At 50.1% G+C, this 26,034-nt stretch overlaps 1 protein-coding gene across 1 annotated transcript in view; it reads right to left on the bottom strand.

Moving 5' to 3' along the window:
• LOC136579981 (histo-blood group ABO system transferase-like) overlaps positions 1-26,034 on the bottom strand; it is a 49,466-nt gene that overhangs the window by 16,128 nt on the left and 7,304 nt on the right. The window contains exons 2-4 of the mRNA XM_066580117.1: positions 5,210-5,285; positions 4,532-4,588; positions 1,526-1,591 (exon numbers count right to left, since the gene is read on the bottom strand). Coding sequence (XP_066436214.1) covers positions 1,526-1,591; positions 4,532-4,588; positions 5,210-5,285 — 199 coding nt within the window. The remainder of the gene's footprint in view (positions 1-1,525; positions 1,592-4,531; positions 4,589-5,209; positions 5,286-26,034) is intronic.

Below are 26,034 nucleotides of genomic sequence, written 5' to 3'. Positions count from 1 at the left end.
CATCCCCTGCTGTCGGAGAGGGGGACAAAGGGGCACATTGCCAGTCTTTTCCAGGATTTGAAAAAGTAAGCCTACTATTGCACGTAAGGACGTTTGACGCTGCACAGAGAATTGTTATTTTCTCTCTCTCTCTCGCTGTCCTGGAGCTGGTGCGCTGGGACATCACATATCAAGGCACCAAGATGCGGAAAGCGATCACTGCAGAAGAAAGGTTGCTAATCACCCTTCGGTATGTAACTTTTTTTTTTTTATCACTTTTCGCTGATTTAGATTAAGCCCACCTGCAGACTGGCGGAAATTCCGTGGCGGTATTTGCTGCAGGATTTCCACCACTGTAAGCTGCCATAGGATAGCGCCACCAAATGCAATTCAATGCAGATGGCCGTGATTTGGCCACGCTAAATTTAGCTTGCGAAAGTAATTTCGGCATGCTATTTTTGTGTGCGTGGCCCGCGCTGCTCTCTGCAAGGCCTCGGGTCAGGTGCCGCTGCCAGGATTCTCGCACCCTGATCCGACCAGGCCGTCTGCAGGTGGCCTGACGACCTGCTCGGATGCGGGTGCGAGAATTCTCGCAGTGGGACAGAATCCGAGCCCCTGCAGAGTGCTCCGCAGACTCACCAACTTTGGCAGTTCCGGCTTGTTCATGTGCATCGGGTGAGTCCGTGGAGCACTCTGCAGGTGCTTGGGTCAGCTCCCGCTGCGAGAAATGGCTGTCGAATTAGAACATCCCGTTGCTTGTTAGCTAAGCGTCATTTTGCGCTGACAAAGCGCGGACGTCTGCATAGGACTGCGTATTGTACTGCAATCCTATGCAAGCTCCCATGGGTGGAAATTCAGCGGGGAATCCCATCGCGGAATTTCCACACATCTAAGAGGAGGTGCAAAGTTGCTTATTATCCGCATGTATGTGGGTGTGAGTATTCTCGTTGCATCCATGGATAAAGAAGCACAGGTTAACCCTTTCCAATCCAATGTCGGGTCTGCCCCAACATCATCATTTCCCTCCACAGCTCCGATGTCGGGACAGACCCGACACTTCCGTGCAGGAGTGCATCTGCACCCGATCATCTGACACATCGGGTGCATATGCACTCCTGCACTGATCCTCATCAAGGACCCCCGAGGAGAAGGCAGAAATGGTTTTTAACCCTTCCTGCCTTCTCCTTTACACATTACGAAGCGCTCAATTTGCGCTATGTAATGCATGATGATTCCGGCTGGTTGCTCATGGATTGTCAAGGGGTTTTTGGAAATAGCTGAAATCTTCCAAATCTTCCAAATCCCTGATGGAACGGGCAAGTTTACAGTAAAGATCACTGGCAGCTGCCACTAGGGGGAGCTCGCTGCAGAGGTATTTATGGGACTTCCAGTAGGAGCTGTATACATATGTAGGGAGCTCCCCCTAGTGGTGACCACAGGCAGATGTTTTTCATAATTGAATGCTATGATAGCGTGATGGAAGTCACCCTTCTTTATGGGGGCGCTCTGCTGCTACTGTTAATGTTCTTAGGTTTAGACTTTTTACCTTTCGAGCGAAACATCCTTCATGAGGTCCAGCTGGAAGGCATCTTCAGAGGATCTTGTACTAGTCCTGTGCGTGGAAAAGAGAGCATTAACCCCTCAGTGACATGGTCTATTTTGGACCTAAGGATATGCTTATTTTTTGGGGGGGATTTTCATCTGTAGTTTAACCTTTTTACTTTTACGTTGAGATGCCTCCCTAGAAGCTGAGAGCCAGCGCCCTGTGTGACCGCATGGGTTGTACGTAGCTAAGGCCGGCTAAGCCTAGTCTTACCTTTAAAGACAGAGTACTCAAAACTTCACATGCCTCCTGAGTTACAGTTTTTTGAGCATTTTGAGCTCATAGCTGCTTCACCTGGTACCATGTTTTCCCAAAACTAGGACCTACCCTGAAAATAAGCATTAGCTACATATCATTTAAAAAAATGCAATACTTACCTAGCAGGTGTCGTCCGGGTCCCTCAGCCTGGCCCTAGGAGCTCCGGCGCTCTTGCTTCAGTCCTCAGCAACCAACAGAACATTGCTTCCTGGTAATGGAGTTTGTAAACCCCGCCTCCAGGAAGTAAAAAATAATAATATGTAGAGTGTATTGAGAAGAATTCATAGGTTAATGGTGAAGTGTACCGCATGCAAATAAATTTGACTGTGAATGAAAGGTGAACTGGTAATTGTGAATAAGGGTATGGGCATCAGTTCGGATGTCAGTGTCTGCTTATGTCTGCTGCTATCTCAGGGGCAAATCCCCATTTATGTCTACAAGAGTAGCACTTTAGAGGTCATCTGGAAGCGTTAGTAATGTTCCCATTGTCCAGTGTGCACCAGGTGAAGGTCATACCACTTCCACCCATATTTTCCTTAATCAGACACCTTTTTCTATTTGGATGTTAGCCACAGTGTTTCTATTTTGTACAGACTTTGGGGAGAAGGATAATGTATGGGCCCCATAGTGAATGCTAATGTATCCTGGGTTCCGCTTGGCTCAGCAGTAATAAAAAGAAAAAGTACTGACCAGTCCTTTTTTTGCAATGCACTGCTGTTCTTATTAGTGGCTGTCATAGGTCGGGAGATCCTGTAAGATGGGTTATATGCTCTGTTATAATCAAAAGTGAAGAAGCGTTTTAGTTCTGCTGTAACCTTTTCAGTCCAGATAAGTGATTTATTTTGTGGAATTCGATGATCGCTTTATTCAAATGAGTAAAAGCTTTCTTTATTGGTACGTCAGAAGCCAATAATGGGTTAGTACGCTAAAGAATTCCTGTCCCAAACATTTTCCCCTCTGTTTTCGGAGGATGCCGGGGATGGCTTTCTTTATATAGGGGTAGCGGTAGTGGGTAGCGGTAGTGGCCCAGAGTTAGAGTGTCTTTCTGTATGTGTTTGTTCTTCTGTAAGTGTTATAGTCATGTCTTTACATATATACTGATGTCTCTGCTGTGTGTCAAGTGTGCCTATGTGTACTGTCTCTTTAAGGCTGTCTGTCCATGGGCGCCGTCGCCCAGGAGCAGGCGAATTGTCGGCCGCGAGCAGAGAATCGCAACGATTCTCCTCTCGTGGACAGGGGGGCGGTGCTTTCCATAGCAACGCTATGGAAAGCGTGCATTGCATTCCACCCAGTCAAATTATCGCCGCGGGGAATGCAATTCAATAACGCCCGTGGACAGGCAGCCTAATTGAATGTGAATAACGTGAGGAGTGAGCCATACTTAGGGGAGGAGTAAGAAGAGTGGTTGTAGTCGGGAGAAGAGAGAGAAAGGGTGCATGTCGTGGAGAAGAGAGGTGTGAATGTCTCGAGAGGGAGAATGTGGAGGTGTTCAGGAGAAAGGAGGAGGCAGAGAAACTCTGAAGTTCACCTGAGCAGTGTCTCGGACCCATCCCTGTGGCTATGGGATGCCTCTCCTCCGAGGAGAATGGGGATCAGACTCTGTTCTTTTGGAGTAGGCAGTGGTGAGTGCACGGAACCACCATTCATCTACCTCAATTTGGAGCACTAACAAAGACTGTGTAGGGAGGAGAGTGGGAGTGATTGACATGAAGAGAAATGCAATGGAGAAAGAGTGGTTGCGGTATGTACCTGTCAAGTACCGGGAGTACCCCCATAGTCGTCTGACAGATAACTGGGACTGCAGATGCTCAAAGGTTAAATACGGGTACAGTGACTTTCGGATACAAACTGAGGGAAAAATCCTTGGAGAAAGTTTATTTTCTTTTGCATTGTAATTGCCTAAGACTGTTTAATTGAAACCAAAGTAAAAGAAAACCGAGTGCCTCCGGTTAAAGTTAACTTTTGTTATTTACTCTGACTATTACAAAGGAGGTACTGGCGTCACGAAGACAAAACTAAGTAATAACATTCTCCCACGCTGTTGCTATTTCCCGGGGCCTGCGTGAGGCTGGGCCAACTATGCTTTGGAGCTGTTGGGAGAGGATGGTAGAGCCACCAGTGACATATCTTGTAAGTTTACCCTGCCATCTTCCCCGGCCAAAGGGCTGACCCTGCCCGCTACAGTTGTAAATGTACGCCCATTCTTGGGAACTGCTTCCCAGCCAAGGACTACCTCTACACCCTGGGGCAGGAAGGGGTTAAAGTTGAGGCTGGACAAGTAAATAGGGCTGATTGTAGTACCAGGCAGAAAATCTAAAAACTGCGAAAAAAATCCAGAGCGTAAAATGTGTGAATTATGATGCAAATTTGCACCCAGATTTTCCATTAGTAGAGGCTCCGCAGCGCGTGGGAGAACCTTAATGTGTCCACAATATGGCAGTCTCGGGTGATCATTGTCTCCCCCATAGAAAGACTGCCGGACCCCACTCAGTGGTCTGTAAACTGTGGCTGTCTGGCTCATGTGATACAACAACTCCCAGCATGCCCGGACAACAGCCTCACAACCCAGAACTGCTACCTTAGCTTAACCCTCCCTTACATGGGGTGACGGCATTTACAACTGATGTATGATGGGTAGAGTGGGCATGTTTACAGGTGGGCGCCAGACTGTCAGGTAAATCAAGTACTCACTGCGAACTGCAGAAAATGGCCATATGAGAACACAACGCAGTTCTTCTCACACCGTACCTGAAAGAACAGCAAGAATTAGGAATTGGAAGAACACACCTCCCCCAGCCTAATAGGGCTGATAACAGAGAGCAATAGAACATATTCATCTGTTTTAGAGTATGTTCACACAGAGGATTCGGCTGCGGTATTTCTGCATGGAGTCCACCTGTACATCCTCGGCACAAAGCCGTAATGATGTCACACATTTCTGCTGAAATGTTTTACATATTCCGCAGCAGAACCCGCCATGTGAACGTACCTTTCTAGTTTGCCTCTCTTTGACCTGAAGTGGTTGATAACAGGGAGCAATAGTTTTTATAATTACCCGTCCTACAGTCTAGTGTCTCAGGCTGATATGATGGATAACAGAGAGCAGTAGACTGTATTCCTAGTTAATATGGCTGATAAGAGAGAGCAATAGACTATATAGTAGAACTAAAGGAACACTCCAAGCAGGACAGATCCTGTGTTATACCTAATGTTGGTCTGAGGGGGCGGAGCATGGCACAGGCGTTTGTGGTCTTTTGTATCCCTGGATCATGCTCCGCCCCCTCAGTGTGTCCATTTTGCCTGGAGTGTCCCTTTAAGGATATAACGCTACAGTTCCGCTATCGGTGATCCGTCGCCCCGTAAACTCACCAGCAGAAGGACAGCAGAAACAGCGCCACCACACAGAGGAGGAGGTAGAAGCACTTCCTCCGGCTGCATCTTTCATCTGGAAGGAAACAAAAAGACCAATGTGGATGATGGGAGTTGTGGGTGAGAAGTGCTGCTCATCACGGAGTCCCATTGACATCAGTGCCGCCATCTGTCATGGGATTCGGTCATCTTACAGAACAACCGCTAACTTCTATATGGAAGGTCACAGTTTTACTGTCTAATATGACAATTACGCTGCAGTGTAAAGCATGGAGGAGACACAGAGCCACCTGTAACTCTGCTGAGAAGGTGGAGTTCAGACTGTCCGAGACTCCCATGGACAATAAAGCTAAGAAGGAGCCCCAGAGGAGGAACCCATACGCTCCATTGCCATATACAGCTGGGCTGGGGGCCAGTGGGGGCCACAACTCAAGACAAGTGTGGGTCCTTAAATGGAGAAAATTGGCTTCTGCCTCACTGTTTTTTCTTTTTTGCCTTCCTCTGGATCAACATTAGGGGGCAACAGACTGAACGGAATAGTCATATATCTTTTTTGGGCCTAACATACTGTAGTGTCCAGACCAACATCCCGGTCCCCTCCATAATTGTCATACATGTATTGTCTCATGTTGATGCACTGTGCAAAGCTGTCATGTCTATTTTCTGTATGTGTGTTGCACAGCTGCAGCGTCTGAAGGGTTAACTCCCATAAAATCATTGCCTGTCAGCTCTGCTGCTGAATGTATCTATCCTACCATGCAGGGGCGTACCTACAGGCTTGTGGGCACGGGTGCAAGAGTTCAGTTTGGGCCCCCCCCCCCCCCCCCCTCCACAGCTGCACACCCATCACAGTAAGGCCTAGTGCCCACGGCCGTGATGGGCTCCGCAAGCGGAATACCGCAGCGGAGCCCGTCACGGCGCCCCCCCCCCCCCCCAGAGACCCCATACTTACCTCCAGATCCGCTGCCTGACGTCCCGCATGATGCTCCGAAATGCATGCGCAGTAGGCGATAGGCGTAATACGCGGTGGAAATCCACCTGTGGGAATTAGCTTTAATAATAGGGGAAAAGCTTAGAGATATAAAACTTATTTTATTTTCATTAAGAGTGACATGATGCTGGAGAGGTCCGTTTACTTGCAACAACGGGGGTGCTGTTAACCCCTTCCCTGCCGCGATCTATGTAGAGTAGCCCTGCAATGCCTTATCACAGCGATCATCAGTGGCATGGTGTAAGTCCCCCAGAGGGACACAAATAGTGTGAAAAAAGATAATAAAAATTAACAAAAAAGAAAAATGTAAAAAAAAGTTTTAAAAACCCCCCACTTTTTTGTGCTTTTTCTCATATAAGCATAAGGCCTCCTTCCCACGAGCGTGACGGGCTCCGCAGCGTAATATTCCGCTGCGAAGCCCGTCACGGCGCCCCCCAGAGCCCCTATACTTACCTGCGGGAGATAGCGTGAAATCGCTTCCCCGCCCACCGCCGCGCGTCACCGCCCACCGCCCTCGCGTCACCAGCCGTGTCACGTGCACGGCCGGCCGTGTCACGTGACGCGGCCGGACCGCGTCATTTGGCGTCATATGACGCTCGGCGGTGGGCGGGAAAGCGTTTTTTCACGCTATCTCCCGCTGGTTACAGCGGGAGATAGCGTGAATGGACGGCTTCCATTGACTGCAATGGAAGCCGTCAGTGCGTACAGCCCGTCCTCACCCGCAGAAAATAGAGCATGCTGCGGGTGAGGACGGGAGAAATCGCGGTGCGTAATTCCGCGGTGGAATTACGCATCGTGAGCATTGTGCTATTAGGTTCAATAGAACCTAATAGCTGCGGGCAACGCAGCGGATTTTCGCCGCGAATTACGCGGCGGAAATCCGTTCGTGGGAAGGAGGCCTAAGAAAGGTAAAAAAAAATTTGAAATCCCACATATTTGGTATTGTCACGTCCGTAACGACATGTACATAAAGTGGCACATGCTTTTGACTCTGCATGGAAAAAAGCGTTAAAAAAAATAACCGCTAAAAAACTAAGGCAAAATGCCAATTTTTTTAGCGTTTTGCCTCCCTAAAAACCCAATAAAAGTGATCAAAAAAGCCGTATGTACCCCAAGATGGTATCAATAAAAGCTACAGCCCTTACAGAGCTCTGTCCATGTAAAAATAAAAAAGTTACAGGACTTTGAATGCAGCGATTTAGAAAAAGAAAGATTAAAAAAAGGGGTTTTATTGCAGAAAAGAGAAAAGAAACTAAAAAAAAAATGTAAGCATTTTGATCTCGTTGTAATCGTACCGACCCGCAGAAAAAATGGATCGTGTCATTTATGCTGCATGATTAACGCTGTAAAAAAAACAAACTAAATCTATGGCAGAATTGATGCGCTTTCTCTCCCTGTTATCATAAAAAAAAATAATAAAGGTTTTACAATGTACCCAAAAATGGCACCATCAAAAAAAACAGTTCGCCACACAAAAAACAAGCCCTCATACGGCCGCGACGACAGAAAAGTAAAAAAGTTATGACTTTTGAAAAATGGAGATGAAAATCCGCCAAAAACGGTTGTGTCCTTAAGTCCAAAATAGGCAAATAGGCCGTGTTCTTAAGGGGTTAAGGGACCTTATTTTGATGCATGCACCATTTTATAGCTCTACATCAGAAGCGTATGCACCCCAAAACTATACCATTAAAAAATACAACTTGTCCTGCAAAAAACAAGCCCTCAAACGGCCGACAACGGAAAAATGTAAGAGTCATGGTTTTTGGATTACGACGATGAAAAAAAAAACTGAAAAATGAGTTGGTCAGTAAGATGCAAAGAGGCATTGGTACTAAGGGGTTAAATTGACTGGCTGCAGCTTCCCCTGACTATAAATGTTGATAGTGGTGGGTTTCTGAAGGTGGAACAGAAATGTTCAGCTGATCAGTGGGTCCGTTTCAATTTAAAGAGGGGTTCAGGACAAATGGGATACTTCAAATTGGTTTTGTAAACTAGACGTCCCACTTAGTGAATGCATGGACTTGATATGAACCTCCATGGATGTCCCAGACAAGCAGATCATTTGGTTCAAAAAAGAAGCAGTGAACCAAGTGGAAAATTTTATGTTACTGGAGGGAAGGCTGATGAGAAAACAAACACACGCCCATCAATTAAAATGACACCCTTCCCCAATATTTCCACTTCCTTCCGGCACAACCCAACCCTGAAACCAACACACGAAAAATGGATTCTTTCGCTGGGAGGGTAAGCCTTGGTTCACACACAGCAGAGTCCTCGCGAAAATCTCGCGGTTTGGCCGCAGCGAAAAACTGTGAGATTTCTGCCTGGGAGAAGCGCTGCTTTAAAACCCGCGGCACTTAGCCGCGGGTTTTGAAGCGGCCTGGTTGCTCGCTCTTCCGCTGCGGACAGCGCTCCCATAGTGGAGAGCGTGGCAGCAGCAGAAGAAGAAAAGAAACAAACATGCTGCAGCTAGCGAATTCACGCCGCAGCGCCGGCTTCTGGCAGATTCGCCGCCCCATGTGGACGAGATTTCTCAGAAATCTTGTCCACATGGCTGGCCAATCCCAGGATTAGCGGCCGCAGGTGGATTTGCTGCAGGGAAACTCTGGACGGAATTTCTGCGGCAAATACGCCCCGTGTGAACCCAGCCTAATGGTTGCAGCATTTATTCAAGCATAATAAACTGTGTCCACCTTCTCCAGTCCCAAATTCATATATAATTGTATGACTTTGTGTATTTTATATACAAATATATTTTATAATATAAAAAAAAGAGAATTGTACAAAGTTGGCCCCCTTTCCTTCCCCACTAGCCCACTCTGTCTAATAGCAGCATTCAGAACTTTAACCCATGCTGCCCCTCAGTCAAAGAGCACTCTCCACTAAGCAGATGATCCACCTAACCATTACATAGCTCTAGTATTTAGGTATTAGAAGCTCTCGGGACCTGCTGACTCTGCAGGGTAGATTGCACATCTACACTGTGGCCTAATAGCAGCACATTATGCACACGGTAAGGCTGCTCTTCTGGGACGGCACACATACCTGAATCAATTGCAGTTCCTGACCTCTGTCACTTCTCAGCAGCAGGGCACATAAGCAGCCGGAGACGGACGTGCACTGTGTCAGCAGGGGGATGACAACATCATCCTGCTACACAGTGCTGTACCATGCATCCCCCAGGGCCCCCCCCTTGCCCCTCCCCGGCTTCCTCTCTGGCTCATGCTGTCGGCTGGAGCGCACGGCTGACAGCGCGACATGATTGCACATTGGTAATGGTGGAGGGCGGCCTCTGGGCCCCCTTAAGCTCAAGAGGCCGGGTTGCCATTGCGACCCCAGCATCCCCAGATGCTCCGCCTATGCTACCATGTCATGTGGTACAAGTGAGGTGATAAATGTGAGTGCCTGAGAGTGGGAGTGGTGGTTAATGATCTTCCATCTGCCCATGCTGTTGAGGACCACAGTGATGCAGGGAGGCACCTTTAGCTTCTCTGCATTGAAAATGGAGAAGAAGGAGAGGCTCCCTATAGGGGAGCTGATAATCTTCCCCGATCTGCTGGAGAAACCGCAGGGGCGCAGGGAGACACCTCTGGTTTCCTTGTGTCTAATATGGAGAAGGAGAGACCCCCCTACTGCATGTGAAGTGCATGAGAGAACAAGTGAATCACTAAAAATCCCCCAGAGAGCGCACACCCCCAACATCCTAGTTTCACTAAACCAGATACTTGTTCACACTACAGTGATCATTTTTCCTGTGTGGCCGTCCGCCATTAGGATCACCACACAGAGGTACGTGATTGTGACCCCCACTTGGATGTTGTGCAGGGTGCATCTAGGCTAAGCCTTTTCTTGCCTTTCAGAAAGTATGTGTATAGACCTCTACTTTTGCCTCCTCCGGAGTATATATAATGTCCAGGACCGGTGACATATGGATAACATGGACTATAGGGCCATATTGTTCCTGAGTATTTTTGCCTCCCAACCTCTGAGCTTCTGTCTGTAACTGCTGCTGTGAATCTACCTGTAATTACCTGTATATTAAAGTTCATCTAAGTAAAGTTTATCGGGTCTCAACCGCTCCTGAGGTCCCGAGGTGCGATACACAAGTCTGAGTGATTATTACTCCGTTGTATAGAATAACAGTGTGGGAACGGTGGCGTCACGACGTGATGTATGTAAATACTTCTACAAGCATTTCCCCTCGTGTTACCATTCGGCTACACCGTGACAAGGACTATTCCTCCAGCCATACCCAAGACCAGTGGTTCATTTCCCCCGTGACAGTGTTATAACTTCTGGTGTCCCATATATATTTATACTATCTGTGTTTCTGCATCCTCCCCCTCCCCCTGCACGTTGCAATACTAGGATACTATATACAGGGTTCGATTCATCTGTCACTTTAGGGCCCTTTTACACAGAAAGGGAGGCTGGAACCGAAGCCCGCAGGGCGATAGGAGAAGGCGGACATGACAGGGTTAACGGGGAGGGAAGGGGTTAAATTTTTTAAAAAAATAACAAAGCATGATGGGAAAAGGGGTGGGGAGGAATTCTGGGGGAAAGAGCGCGAAATTAGGGGGGGGGGGGGAGCCAGTCCGGGAGCTAAAGAAGAGGAAGAAGGACCTGGAGACGAGCGCTGAAGAGTGAAGACGGAAGAAATCGGGAAAAAAGCATACGAGCGCTAGTAGGAGTAAGAAGAACAGTGGGAGAAGAGCAGAGGAAGAAGACCGGAGGGAGCAGGCGTGAAGGAGAAGACCAGAAGAGATCCGGAGGAAGAGCCCGAAGAGGACGATACCTGCAGAAGATGGAGGCGCTGATGGAAAGGATCCGGGCGGCGGCCGAGGAGCGAGGCATCGGGTGGCTGGAGAGGCTGGCGAGGAATGGAGAGGAGACAGCAGCGGTTGGTCCGGGGAGGGAGCAGAGGCCGCGTCGGGCGCGTGCACCAGAGAGGCTTAGCCCCAAGCACGCACCGGTGTGCAGGCGCCGCACAGGGAGCCCAGCAATGGCACCTCCAGTCAGGTCTTCCCCTGCTACAACAAGCGAGGGGGGGCGGGCTGGGAGGAATCCTGTCCGGTGGCGCGGCGTGGCATGCAGCTCCAGGTCCGGTGCCGAGAGGGGGGCGGGGCCTTCAGCGGCACTGACAACATCGGGAGCAGAGAGAGGGGGGGGCTGCTCCAGCACAGAAGGGGACCAAGAGGAGCGCCCCTACCGCAGTATGTCCAGTGGAGCGTCGGCTGGTGTGAACAGCAGGCCCGGAGCTGCAGGTGGGGAGCAGTGTGGGCAGTGAAGGGGAGCTGGGCGAGAAGCCAGGGAGGAGAATGAGGAACGGCAGGAGGAGTGGAGGGGGGGACAGCGAGAGGCTGGTCGAGGAGGCGTCACTAACGAAGTTTTCTTGAGTTCCAGCGTGGCGGCTGTGCGCACAGCAGAGAAGCGGCAGTCCGTGGACGATTCGGCGGCATCAAGAGGAGCATGGACGGATCCAAGGACGGGTCGACGGGAAGTTGGATTGGCGGCTGGTGGGCCCACAGCACCTATGCAGCCCGGTGAGTCACCAATAACACCACATGCTTTTAATATTGTTAGCCGGTCTGTGCCCGCTGGGGGAAATGTAGGGGTAGGAGGTTTTAGCGGCGGTCTGTCGGGGGCGCGAAGGGGTGAGAGTGATGTGAGGGCACTAGTAGGTTGTATGTTGGAATTTTTGAGGAGGCAGGAAATGGGTCCTGCTTCGATGCCTGTTTCGGCGTATAACACGCCGGTGAGTGCGTCGTCCGGCCGCAAGGACTCAGTGTCTAGAGGCTCCGCCGGGGGAACTGGGGGAGAACAGGCAAGGGGATTAGTGGGTGTTGGGACAGGTCCGTCGCCAATAGCGGCGTGGACCAGCTCGCTGCCAGCTTCATCCAGCAGGGTTAGTACTCTGTGTGGTAGCTCGGCAGGGTTAGAGGACGTAGCACCGGGGGTGACAGTAGCGGTGCAAACGGAAAAGGAGGGGGATGCGGTAAGGTTGGACGACAGGGCAAAAGCCGAAGTATACGTTTGCTTTGAGGGGCCCCTGGGTGCCCACCTTAAAAAGGAGGTTAGGGAGAAAATATGGAGGGATGAATATGTTAAGATATTCTCCCTTCTGCCTTTGGAAAAGTTTAACTTAGATAAAGGCAAGAAATCGGAGTTTAAGAAAGAGGAGGAGGAAAAGCGCAGGTGGCGTCTGATTCCTCAGACGTTTACCAACTGGCTACAGGCGTTTGCCATATTAGCAAGTGTAATTGGGGAGAGGGCGCCGGAAAATTGCTCCGGTCTGTTTTGTTACCTAGATTCGATAGGCGAGGCGTATCGCGTATACGGGGGCCAAACCTGGCACCGGTATGACCAGCAATTTAGGCAGCGGAAAGCGATAAGGCCTTCGATCAGATGGGATCAGAAGGACATAGGCTTATGGTTAAGGGTTATGGCGCCAGTGCGTTTTGGCAGTCTTTTCATGGGGGAGCCGGGCCATTGGGCCCGGCCTCTACCACTCATGGAGGAAGCCAAAGTGGACAGTCAGGGAGCAATAAGTTGTGTTTGTGTTGGCAATTCAATGAGGGCCAATGCAAATTTGGGCTGGGATGCAGATTAAAGCACATCTGCTCTCATTGCAGTGCAGGATCTCATGGAGCATCCAAATGCTTCAAAAAAGGGAAAGAAAAAGCCCAAGGTGGGGTTGGAAAAAGCGATGACACCAGTGAGTCTGGCAGGGATGGTCCCGTTCCTAAATAGGTACCATGACCGGGAGAAAGCCAAGCTGTGAATGGAAGGATTTCGGGATGGTTTTCACATACCGCTCCGTTGCATAGGGTTCCTTTCTCGACTAAGAATTTGCTTTCGGCAGTAAGGAATCCAAAAGTTGTATCAGAAAAGCTGGCAAAAGAAATTAGTTTGGGCAGAATGGCAGGCCCTTTTCAGGAGCCTCCATTACCAGAATTTGTGGTGTCTCCGTTGGAGTTAGTCCCAAAAAGAGAACCGAACAAGTTTCGGTTAATTCTCATCTTTCTTACCCAAAAGGGTTGTCAATAAACGACGGGATAGACCCTGAACTTTGTTCGGTGGTCTATACCTCGTTTGACGCGGCTGTACGTTGGGTTGAAGGTATGGAAAGGGGGCATTGCTAGCGAAAGCTGACATTAAGTCAGCATTTCGCCTATTGCCAGTGGCGCCAGATAGCGTTCGACTCTTAGGTTGCTTTTGGGAGGGGAAATATTTCGCTGATAGGTGTCTGCCTATGGGATGTTCTATCTCATGCGCATATTTTGAAGCCTTCAGCACATTTTTGGAATGGGTAGTGAGGGACACTGCAGGCGTGCAGTCAGTCATTCACTACCTTGATGATTTTCTGTGTATTGGACCAGGGGAGTCGCCGTTGTGCGCGACTTTGCTGGGAACTCTACAGTGGGTCATACATCAGTTAGGGGTGCCGTTGGCCCCTGATAAGACAGAGGGACCCACGACTCGTCTTCAATTTTTGGGGATCACCATTGACACTGAGGCAATGGTGTGTCAGCTACCAGAAGACAAGTTGCAGGAGCCCGGGGTTTGCAAAAATAACCTTGAAGGGGCTCCAGTCATTATTGGGCAAGCTAAACTTTGCTTGCAGGATAATGCCTATGGGGCGAATTTTTTGTCGTAGAATGGCGTCCGCTACAGCGGGGTTGCAAGCCCCACATCACTTCATAAGGCTGGGGAAAAACATCAAAGGGGACTTGGCAGTTTGGTCCACATTTTTGGAAAAATATAATGGAAGGTCCATTATTATGTCAGAGGTGAGTGAGAACGCCGACTGTGAGCTCTTCACTGATGCGGCGGGGAGCGTGGGTTTCGGTGCATATTGCCAAGGGCAATGGTGCACTGGGGTATGGCCTGAGAGCTGGAAGGTGGAGGGTTTGACAAAAAATTTGGTGCTCCTAGAATTATTCCCAATAGTAGTGGCCATTACGCTTTGGGGATCTCCGCTTCAAAATAGGATGGTGAGATTCCATTGCGACAATATGGGGGTGCACGTACCGGGGGTAAATAACTCAATTGCAGATGCTCTCTCTCGGTTTCAGTGGGAGCAATTCAGGACGTTGGCCCCGGAAGCAGAAGAGCAGGGGAGGACGTGCCCGCCTCAACTTTGGAATGTGGTAAGAGAGCAGTGGGGCACCTGATTGAGAGGTCACTGGCTCAGGGTACTAGGGCCGCGTATATGGCGGCATGGCAGGAATGGGACGTGTGGTTGGGTCAGTTTAGGTCAGTGGAGTCAAAGGAGGATAAGGTGGGGGCATTACTTAGTTGGTTGGGGAAGGCTGAGCAGGAAGACGTTTCGATGTCACGTTTCAGCCGTTTTATGGCAGGAATAGCATTTAGTTGCAAACTAAGGGGGTTGGGGGACATAACAAAAAATTTTCTAGTTAAGCAAGCGGTCAAGGGATTTAAGAGGGGGAGGGTAAAGGTTGGTTCTCATAGACCGATATCATTCGAGTTATTAGAAGAAATGGGTAGGGTGCTTGAGCAAATTTGCAGGAAGGATTTTGAGAAGTTATTATTCAGGTTGGCTTTCTCGTTAGCCTTTTTGGGGGCGTTAAGGGTGGGGGAGTTAGTCTCGTCTAGTAAGCAAGTTGGGGAGGTCTACAGGTAGAAGATGTTAGGGGGTTAGGGGACAGTTAGAGATGATTATTCGCCGATCAAAAACGGATCAGGCAGGTCGGGGACAAATTGTCAAGTTGGGTCGGGTGCAAGGGGCAGTGATGTGCCTGGTGTCTGCGTGGGAAAACTATAGCAGGGCAGCGAGGGGGAGAGTAGGCCCACTACTCCAGCACGAGAACGGTCAGTTCTTGTCTCGCTTTCAGTTTGCAGCGGTCTTTAAGAAGGTGCTGTCAAAGCTGGGATTGGATTGCTCGCAATTTGGCACGCACTCGTTTAGAGTGGGGGCTGCTATGAAGGCGACGGTTCGAGGGTTACCGGGTGAGTCAGTTAGAAAAATAGGCAGGTGGCAGTCAGGGCGGTACAAATTGTATGTGCGCCCGCAGTTACTTTAGGGTTACATGAGAGGGTAAAAGGAGTTGTTCATTATTGTTTTATTTTATTGCAGGTCAATAGAGATGAGCGAGCATACTCGTCCGAGCTTGATGCTCTTTCGAGTATTAGGGTGCTCGAGATGCTCGTTATTCGAGACGAGCACCATGCGGTACTCGTCTCGATTAAACGAGCACTGACCATTGAATTCAATGGAGCCGACAATACAGCCGGCTCCATTGAAAGCAATGGGCTGCCGGCGAGTGCGGGATGAATTTTCGGGAAGGGCTTAAAAATATAAGCCCTTCCCTGAAATTCATCCAGAAATGTGTAAAAAGTAAAAAATATACTCACCTTGTCCCGGCAGACGGAGTTCAGCCGCGGCTGGCCGGCAGTTCTCCTGAACTGCTGTGAGTAGTATTCAGCAGCCGGGGATTTAAAATCCCCGCCTGCTGAATGAGCTTCCTCTGATTGGTCACAGCCTCACCAATCAGAGGCAGCTCTCACTCACCCATTCATGAATTCAATCGGCTAACATCGTTCTTCTCTGCCACAGCTGTTACAGCTGTGGCAGAGGAGAACGATCGTTATACTGACAGTGCGGGGGGGGGGGGGGGGAGGTCTCACTCTTGCCACTATTGTGGCTTAATAGTGAGACCTCGGAGCCCAAAATGCAGCCCTGCATGTTGCTCCTCTCCTGCCCCATCCATTTCTGTGTTTTTTACATGACTTTGGTGATTTGCTAAGATTTTCACAAATGAAAACCTTAGCGGAGCACCAGTCATATACAAAAATGCTCGAGTCGTCCATTGACTTCAATGGGGTTTGTTACTCGAAACGAACTCTCGAGCATCGCGGAAAGTTTGACTCGAGTAACGAGCACTCGAGCATTTTGGTGCTCGCTCATCTCTACAGGTCAACAATCGGCGTTAGTTTGGATTATGGAGCACTCTTACGTTTATTGGAGTGCAGAAAGAGCTAGTATTAGGCGGGATGGGAGGCAGTTGAGGTTCCCAAGGGACGAGGCAGTTTTAAGATGGATGGGTGTTAGGGGGTTGCCGTGGTGTAAAATTCTGCAAGAATTTGAGAGGATGGTTAGTTTGTAGAGATGAGCGAACGTACTCGTCCGAGCTTGATATTCGTGCGAATATTAGAGTGTTCGGGATGCTCGTTACACGTAACGAGTACAGAAAGGGAAAAAGGGGGTCAGCACTAACCATGGGAAATATATCCCAATAGAAATGTATAGGTGCACGTTAAACCATGGCTGCAACACACAGTAGAAGCAGAATCCAAGATTGGCAACAGCACGCAAAATAAATTTACTATCAGAGGTATATATACCTATAATCTAACCACATTAAATAATGCAAGGTTCTTAGTATGTAATTTGATCAAACTACATTGGCCCATCCACCAACGTCCAGGTGACCAAGCTCTCAGATGGGTCCTAACTCTAATACCAGGTGGTTTATCTCAACCTGGGAAAGCTGAGTTCCTACCTCTCAGAATGCTCCTCTCTTGGAACTAAGCCTACAAATAGTGCACACCTGCCGCCCATTCACCTCCTGCCCCTCCTATTGAAACATCTATAAGGTATCCTACCCTCCCTGGTTTTATTTGTAGGCTTAGTTCCAAGAGAGGAGCATTCTGAGAGGTAGGAACTCACGTAACGAGTACCACGCGGTGTTCTGGTTACTTTCAGTTTCCTCTCTGAGACGTTAGCGCGCTTTTCTGGCCAATTGAAAGACAGGGAAGGCATTACAACTTCCCCCTGTGACGTTCAAGCCCTATACCACCCCCCTGCTGTGAGTGGCTGGGGCGATCAGATATCACCCGAGTATAAAAGTCGGCCCCTCCTGCGGCTCGCCTCAGATGCCGTGTGAGTTAGTGAGGGAAAGTGCTGTTCTATTGGAGTTGCTGTAGGGAGAGTGTTTGTAGTGAGTGTAGGCTTCAAGAACCCCAACGGTCCTTCTTAGGGCCACATCTACGTGTGTGCAGGCTGCTGTTAGCAGTGGAAAATTTTTTATTTTTTTTCTCAAAATCGGCAGTGCAGAGCATTGCACCCGGTATTAGGGACAGAAGTGGTGCTTAGGCAGGGAGAGTGTTAGGAGTGAGTGTAGCCTTCAAGAACCTCAACGGTCCTTTCTAGGGCCAAATTTAAGCGTGTGCAGTACTGTGCTGGCTGCTGTTAGCAGTGTTGCATATTTTTTTTTCTTCTAAAAATCGTCTGTGCAGAGCATTGCACCCTCCATTGATACTACAGGGACAGAATTGTGTAGGCAGGGCCACAACACAGTTATTGTTCATTGAATATCCGCAGTGGGGCCTTCCCTTTGCAAAAAAGCGAAAAAATTATATTTGGCCAGCCTGTGTGAGTCCTAAGGTCTCCGTGTACGTGTGTGCTGCGTGGAGAACGTACAAAAATCAGACGCAACCAGCTACGGTTTACTGCAGGCTTGCGCCATTGTCTTTCCTGACTGGCAAATACCTGCTCTGCCAGAGTTAATAACTCTGCTACACTAAAGTTGTGTGACACTTTTTCAGGGCCACACCACAGTTATTAAACGTATTGTTCATTGAATATACGCAGTGGGGCCTTCCCTTTGCAAAAAAGCGAAAAAATTATATTTGGCCTGCCTGTGTCAGTCCTAAGGTCTCCGTGTACGTGTGTGCTGCGTGGAGAACGTACAAAAATCAAACGCAACCAGCTACGATTTACTGCAGGCTTGCGCCATTGTCTTTCCTGACTGGCAAATACCTGCTCTGCCAGAGTTAATAACTCTGCTACACTAAAGTTGTGTGACACTTTTTCAGGGCCACACCACAGTTATTAAACGTATTGTTCATTGAATATACGCAGTGGGGCCTTCCCTTTGCAAAAAAGTGAAAAAATTATATTTGGCCTGCAGGCTTGCGCCAATTTATTTCCTGCCTGGGAAATCAAATCACTGGTAATACAGCATGCTGAGGGGTAGGGGTAGGCCTAGAGGACGTGGACGCGGCCGAGGACACGGAGGGCCAAGTGAGGGTGTGGGCACAGGCCGAGCTCCTGATCCAGGTGTGTCGCAGCCGACTGCTGCGCGATTAGGAGAGAGGCACATTTCTGGCGTCCCCACATTCATCGCCCAATTAATGGGTCCACGCGGGAGACGGTTATTAGAAAATGAGCAGTGTGAGCAGGTCCTGTCCTGGATGGCAGAAAGTGCTTCGAGCAAGCTATCATCCACCCAGAGTTCTGCGCCGTCCAGTGCTGCAAATCCGAATCCTCTGTCTACTGCTCCTCCTTCCTCCCAGCCTCCTCACTCCACTACAATGACACATGCTCAGGAGCGGGAACACTTCCAGGAACTTTTCTCGGGCCCCTGCTCAGATTGGGCAGCAGTGGTTCCTCTACCACCAGAGGAGTTTATCGTCACTGATGCCCAACTATTGGAAAGTTCCCGGGGTCCGGGGGATGAGGCTGGGGACTTCAGGCAACTGTCTCAAGACCTTTCAGTGGGTGACGAGGACGATGACGATGAGACACAGTTGTCTATCGGTGAGGTAGTAGTAAGGGCAGTAAGTCCGAGGGAGCAGCGCACAGAGGATTCGGAGGAAGAGCAGCAGGACGATGAGGTGACTGACCCCACCTGGTGTGCAACGCCTACACAGGACAGGTCTACAGAGGGGGAGGCATGGGCAGCAGCAGGGCAGGTTGCAAGAGGCAGTGCGGTGGCCAGGGGTAGAGGCAGGGCCAGACCGAATAATCCACCAAGTGTTTCCCAAAGCGCCCCCTCGCGCCATGCCACCCTGCAGAGGCCGAGGTGCTCTAAGGTCTGGCAGTTTTTCACAGAGACGCCTGACGACCGACGAACAGTGGTGTGCAACCTTTGTCGCGCCAAGATCAGCCGGGGAGCCACCACCAACAGCCTGACCACCACCAGCATGCGCAGACATATGATGGCCAAGCACCCCACAAGCCACTGAGATACAACCCCCCTCTCAGGACACAGGCACGACCGTCTCATGGCCTGCACCCACACCCTCACCTCCGCTGTCCTCGGCCCAATCCAGCAATGTCTCGCACCGCACCGTCCAGCCGTCGCTAGCGCAAGTCTTTGAGCGGAAGCGCAAGTACGCCGCCACGCACCCGCACGCTCAATCGTTAACCGTCCACATAGCCAAATTTATCAGCCTTGAGATGCCGCCGTATAGGGTTGTGGAAACGGAGTCCTTCAAAGCTATGATGGCGGCGGCGGCCCCGCGCTACTCAGTTCCCAGTCGCCACTACTTTTCCCGATGTGCCGTCCCAGCCCTGCACGACCACGTCTCCCGCAACATTGTACGCGCCCTCACCAATGCGGTTAGTGGCAAGGTCCACTTAACTACGGACACGTGGACAAGCACAGGCGGGCAGGGCCACTACATCTCCCTGACGGCACATTGGGTGAATTTAGTGGAGGCTGGGACAGAGTCAGAGCCTGGGACCGCTCACGTCCTACCCACCCCCAGAATTGCGGGCCCCAGCTCGGTGGTGGTATGTTCGGCGGTGTATGCTTCTTCCACTAAAGCACCCTCCTCCTCCTCCTCCTCCTCAACCTCTGTCTCGCAATCTAGATGTGTCAGCAGCAGCAGGACGTCGCCAGCAGTCGGTGTCGCGCGGCGTGGCAGCACAGCGGTGGGCAAGCGTCAGCAGGCCGTGCTGAAACTACTCAGCTTAGGAGATAGGAGGCACACGGCCCACGAACTGCTGCAGGGTCTGACAGAGCAGACCGACCGTTGGCTTGCGCCGCTGAGCCTCCAACCGGGCATGGTCGTGTGTGACAACGGCCGTAACCTGGTGGCGGCTCTGCAGCTCGGCAGCCTCACGCACGTGCCATGCCTGGCCCACGTCTTTAATTTGGTGGTTCAGCGCTTTCTGAAAAGCTACCCACGCTTGTCAGACCTGCTCGGAAAGGTGCGCCGGCTCTGCGCACATTTCCGCAAGTCCCACACGAACACTGCCACCCTGCGCACCCTGCAACATCGGTTTAATCTGCCAGTGCACCAACTGCTGTGCAACGTGCCCACACGGTGGAACTCTACGCTCCACATGTTGGCTAGGCTCTATGAGCAGCGTAGAGCTATAGTGGAATACCAACTCCAACTTGGGCGGCGCAGTGGGAGTCAGCCTCCTCAATTCTTTTCAGAAGAGTGGGCCTGGTTGGCAGACATCTGCCAGGTCCTTCGAAACTTTGAGCAGTCTACCCAGGTGGTGAGCGGCGATGCTGCAATCATTAGCGTCACCATTCCTCTGCTATGCATCTTGAGAACTTCCCTGCAAACCATAAAGGCAGCCGCTTTGCGCTCGGAAACAGAGCCGGGGGAAGACAGTATGTCGCTGGATAGTCAGAGCACCCTCATGTCTATATCTCAGCGCGTTCAGGAGGAGGAGGAGGAGCATGAGGAGGATGAGGAGGAGGGGGGGGAAGAGACAGCTTGGCCCACTGCTGACAGTACCCATGCTGCTTGCCTGTCATCATTTCAGCGTGTATGGCCTGAGGAGGAGGAGGAGGAGGATCCTGAAAGTGATCTTTCTAGTGCGGACAGCCATGTGTTGCGTACAGGTACCCTGGCACACATGGCTGACTTCATGTTAGGATGCCTTTCTCGTGACCCTCGCATTCAACGCATTCTGGCCACTACGGATTACTGGGTGTACACACTGCTCGACCCACGCTATAAGGAGAACCTTCCCACTCTCATTCCCGAAGAGGAAAGGGGTTAGAGAGTGTTGCTATACCACAGGACCCTGGCGGACAAGCTGATGGTAAAATTCCCATCCGACAGCGGTAGTGGCAGAAGGCGCAGTTCCGAGGGCCAGGTAGCAGGGGAGGTGCGTAGATCGAGCAGCATGTACAGCCCAGGCAGTTCAACAGTCTTTAAGGGCCTGGCCAGCTTTATGGCTCCCCAGCAAGACTGTGTCACCGCTCCCCAGTCAAGGCTGAGTCGGCGGGAGCACTGTAAAAGGATGGTGAGGGAGTACGTAGCCGATCGCACGACCATCCTCGGTGACGCCTCTGCCCCCTACAACTACTGGGTGTCGAAGCTGGACACGTGGCCTGAACTCGCGCTGTATGCCCTGGAGGTGCTTGCTTGTCCTGCGGCTAGCGTCTTGTCGGAGAGGGTGTTTAGTGCGGCTGGGGGAATCATCACAGATAAGCGTACCCGCCTGTCAACCGACAGTGCCGACAGGCTAACACTCATCAAGATGAACAAAGCCTGGATTTCCCCAGACTTCTCTTCTCCACCAGCGGACAGCAGCGATACGTAAGCCATACGTAGGCTGCACCCGCGGATGGAAGCATCGTTCTCTCTCACCATCCAAAACGGGGACATTTCTGCTTCATCAATCTGTGTCTAATATTCCTCCTCCTCCTCCTGCTCCTCCTCCTGAAACCTCACGTAATCACGCTGAACGGGCAATTTTTCTTAGGGCCATAAGGCTCACTCATAATTTTTCTAAACAATTTTTATATGTTTCAATGCTCTTAAAAGCGTTGGAACTTTAACTTGAACCAATTTTTCGTTAAACTGGGCTGCCTCCAGGCCTAGTTACCACTTAAGCCACATTAACCAAAGCGATTAATGGGTTTCACCTGCCCTCTTGGTTGGCCATGGCCAATTTTTTTGATGTACATTAGTACTGTTGATTCAGCAATTTTTGTGGGCCCTTGCCTACAGTGTAATCAAATGAATTTTTAGCCCACCTGCATTACAGCTGACGTTACATCCGCTGTGTTGGGCAATGCAATGGGATATTTTTGTGTACCGCCGGTGGGTTCCAGGGAGCCACCCATGCTGTAGGTGCACACGGAGTTTAACCTACATGTGTCCACTTGTAAAGAACCCGTCTGACTGGGGCATGCAGTGTGGGCCGAAGCCCACCTGCATTAAGCACGACATTACTACCTCAGCTGTGTTGGGCAATGCAATGGGATATTTTTGTGTATCGCCGGTGGGTTCCAGGGAGCCACCCATGCTGTCGGTCGACAGGGACTTCTAAATAGGGAGTTGTACCTGCCTGTGTCTATGAATTAAAAAGCCCGGTCTGACTGGGGCATGCAGACACCTTGACAGAATGAATAGTGTGTGGCACATAGGTTCCCCATTGCTATGCCCACGTGTGCAGCTCCTGATGGCGGTGGCACAGGATTCTATTTCTCATTGCTTCTGTACAGCATTGTGGGCTATCGCCCCGCCCCTTTTAAAGAGGGTCGCTGCCTAGCCGTGCCAACCTCTGCAGTGTGTGCCTGCGGTTCCTCCTCATGGCAGACGCACTTCTAAATAGACATGAGGGTGGTGTGGCATGAGGGCAGCTGAAGGCTGCGCAGGGACACTTTGGTGTGCGCTGTGGAGGGGAGGGGGGGCGGTTGGGCAGCATGTAACCCAGGAGAAGTGTCAGTGGAGTGTCATGCAGGCAGTGATTGTGCTTTGTTGGAGGTAGTGTGGTGCTTAGCAAAGGTATGCCATGCTAATGAGGGCTTTTCAGAAGTAAAAGTTTTTGGGAGGGGGGGGGGCCCACTCTTGCCGGTATTGTGGCTTAATAGTGGGACCTGTGAACTTGAGATGCAGCCCAACACGTAGCCCCTCGCCTGCCCTATCCGTCACTGTGTCATTCCCATCACTTTCCTGAATTGCCCAGATTTTCACACATGAAAACCTTAGCGAGCATCGGCGAAATACAAAAATGCTCGGGTCGCCCATTGACTTCAATGGGGTTCGTTGTTCGAAACGAACCCTCGAGCATCGCGAAAAGTTCGTTCCGAGTAACGAGCACCCGAGCATTTTGGTGCTCGCTCATCTCTATTAGTTTGGACAGGGTCCCGGATATTTTTGTGGTACATGCTGGGGGAAATGATTTGGGTAAGAGGCCTTTTAGGGACTTGTCCAGAGATATCAGGTATGATATCTTAAGACTTTTAGCATCACACTGTAGAATGATTGTTGTCTGGTCTGAAATAGTGCCGAGGAAAGTTTGGAAGTTCGTGCGTTCAGCGAAGGGCCTCGATAAGGCGAGAATAAAGCTCAATAGAGAAGTCTCGCGCTTTGTTAGCAGAAATGGTGGAGTGGCAGTGCGGCACATTGACCTGAAGGCTGGCACGGGGAATTATTGGAGGGAGGATGGAGTCCATCTGAATGATATCAGTCTGGACTTATGGTCAGAAGCAGTACAGGAAGGCATAGTTTGTGGAGGGCGGCGCAGGCTTAAGGTTTCAAGCCGTGCTGGCTCTGACGTGTAGGGAGGGGTCCTTGGAGTCAACGTAAAAGGGGGGTGGGGGTGGGGGGAAGCAGGGGCGGGATAGTTACTTCCCCCCCCTCCCTCTGGTTCAGTTTAAGTAGTAGGGGGTCTGTCGCCTCTTGTTTTGACAGGGGGGTTCCCTGCAAAGTTGGTTACTGTGGCTAGCCGGTGTGCGGCTAGATAGCTCGGGTCGGGAGATAGGCGACTCGAGGCGAAGTGGTGAGCCTCCCGAGTCAGGTGATTAGAGACGGGAGGCATGGTTGTGGAAAAATAGGGTCTCCCGAGTCGGGTCTTAGGAGACGGGAGACAGTTACACCTATTTGTTCCTTGTTTGGTGAGGCGATGGATAGTTTCTCTTGGGGCTCCAAGGATCTCTTCAAAATAGTTCAGATTAGGGTTTAAAAAGTGTATTTATGTTTTATTGTTTTGTTTCAATAAATTGGCTGCTGTGGCCAAAATTTATCCAAAATTAAAGGGGTCAGTGGTTATTATAGTTAAGTTGGTGGGTTCAGAAAGGGCTGCAGCGGACGACTCCGTTGTACCAGGTCAAGATTATCAATCAATTAACCTTTTTAGATCGTGCAAATCTGGACAATATTGGTTCAGTGTAAACACGGACGACAGCTGAACGAGGGGCAATAATTGGTTTGCTTATCGTTCGTCGCTCATTTTATGGAGCCATACCAATCCCCGTTCCCTCTTGTTACATGCCAGCAGCGATCGCTCGTCTGGTAGTGAATGTGAGCCACAATGTTACCTGCCGGTACAGACTGGATGAAGGAGCGAACTCTGTCATCGTATTCCGTGCGAACGACGCCTCGCTCCGTGTGAAAGAAGCCTTGCCTGTCAGTATTGTTGCACCCGTCAGGTTTGTGACACGAGTAATAGAACAGTCACTGCCTTTCCAGGCCCTCAATCATTGTACACACTAATTATTGTTGTGGGACTCAGGCTTACTGTTTTCATTTCTTGTGTCCTTTCATGATCGGTCTGCACGTACAGTGGATACATAAAGTCTATACGCCCGGGAACATGACAGGTTTTTGTCATGGGAAACAATGCAACAAAGATGAATCCTATCAGATGTATTCCCCCTCAGTATTCCCCGTTATCGGTACAATTCCACTGAAAAACAATCATTAAGGGTGCAAAAACACAAATAACAAAACTAAAATAATGTGGTTGCACAAGTGTTCACACCCTCTTATATTTGGGGGGGGGAGGTTGTGTTTAGAATTGGTCAATCACATGTAGCCTCCTGATAAGTAGTAGTCAGCACTCCGCCCCCAGTATTTACAGGGATTCGGGGTCCTCATATAAAGTTCTTCTAGGAGGATTTTCCTGACATTTACTTAGTTGGTCAGTAGAGATCTTACAGAACATCAAAGGGGTCTGATTGTTGGAAGGTGTCATCAGGAGGAGGGGCCAAAAATGTCCAAGGAGTTACATGTATGGAGCACAGTGGAGACGTCATTAAGAAGGACCAACCGTGACATCACCAAGAACCAGACGTCCCTCAAACATTAAAGACCAGAAGAACATTGGTTCAGGATTATAGAAATCATGCGCAGACCGCATACAATAAGACTGCAGCTAAAAGGGGTGTGTGTGTGTGTGTGTGTATATATATATATGTGTGTGCGTGTGTATATATGTGGGGGGGGGGGTACTTTTGATATTAAAAATCATTTTAAAAATAATAAATATAGCTTAGAAAGCCGTGTCAGCTGTTTTGTTCAAAGCAAAGTGCAAACAAAGAGCCTCATTTATCAAAACTGTCTAACACTTATCAACCATTCTGAAACAGCTCTGGTAAAAGAAAAGCAAGCTGATTGGTTGCTGTGGGCAACAGGGAAGGTCTTTTGCCTCTTTCACACGGGCGCCGCGATATCGGTGGTCTGTGCGATATCGGTGCGTTTTCTAGCAGTTTTGTGTCGCTACAAAGTCTCATCACTTTGTAGCACTCTTGAAATATAAACTCTACCCTAAAAATAAACCCAGCTGAATAAAAAAAATGAATACACCTCAGCTGCCCGCGTGTCGCCCCCTGATGCTCCGGCAGTACCACCACTATTTGAGGAGGGGCTAGGGGCACAGAGGGGCTACCATTATTTGGGGAGGGGTCAGAGGCACAGAGGGACCCCCATTATTTGGGAAGGGGGTCAGGATCACAGTGGGACCCCCATTTGGTGAGGGGTCAAGGGCACAGAGGGTTGACCATTATTTGAGGAGGTGGGAGGGGCACAAAGGGGCTACCATTATTTGGAGAGTGATAAGGGGCACAAAAGGACTACTACTCATTGGGGCAGTGTCACGGGCACAGAGGGACCAGCATTAGTTTGGGAGGGGCCAGGGGCACAGAGGGATGACTATTATTTGGGGAGGAGCCACGGGCATAGAGGGACTATCATTTGGGGAGGTATAAGGGGCACAGATGGACTAGCACTCATTGGGGAAGTGGCAAGGCAACACCATTATTTAAAAAAGGGTCATCGACACAAAGGTACCACCATTATTTAGGGAGGCATCAGGGGCACAGTGGACTACTAT

This window comes from Eleutherodactylus coqui, chromosome 10 (genome assembly GCF_035609145.1).
Source record: "Eleutherodactylus coqui strain aEleCoq1 chromosome 10, aEleCoq1.hap1, whole genome shotgun sequence".
Classification (NCBI taxonomy): domain Eukaryota; kingdom Metazoa; phylum Chordata; class Amphibia; order Anura; family Eleutherodactylidae; genus Eleutherodactylus; species Eleutherodactylus coqui.
Note: the sequence above shows the minus strand (reverse complement) of the source record. Positions and strands in the feature narration are given on the sequence as shown.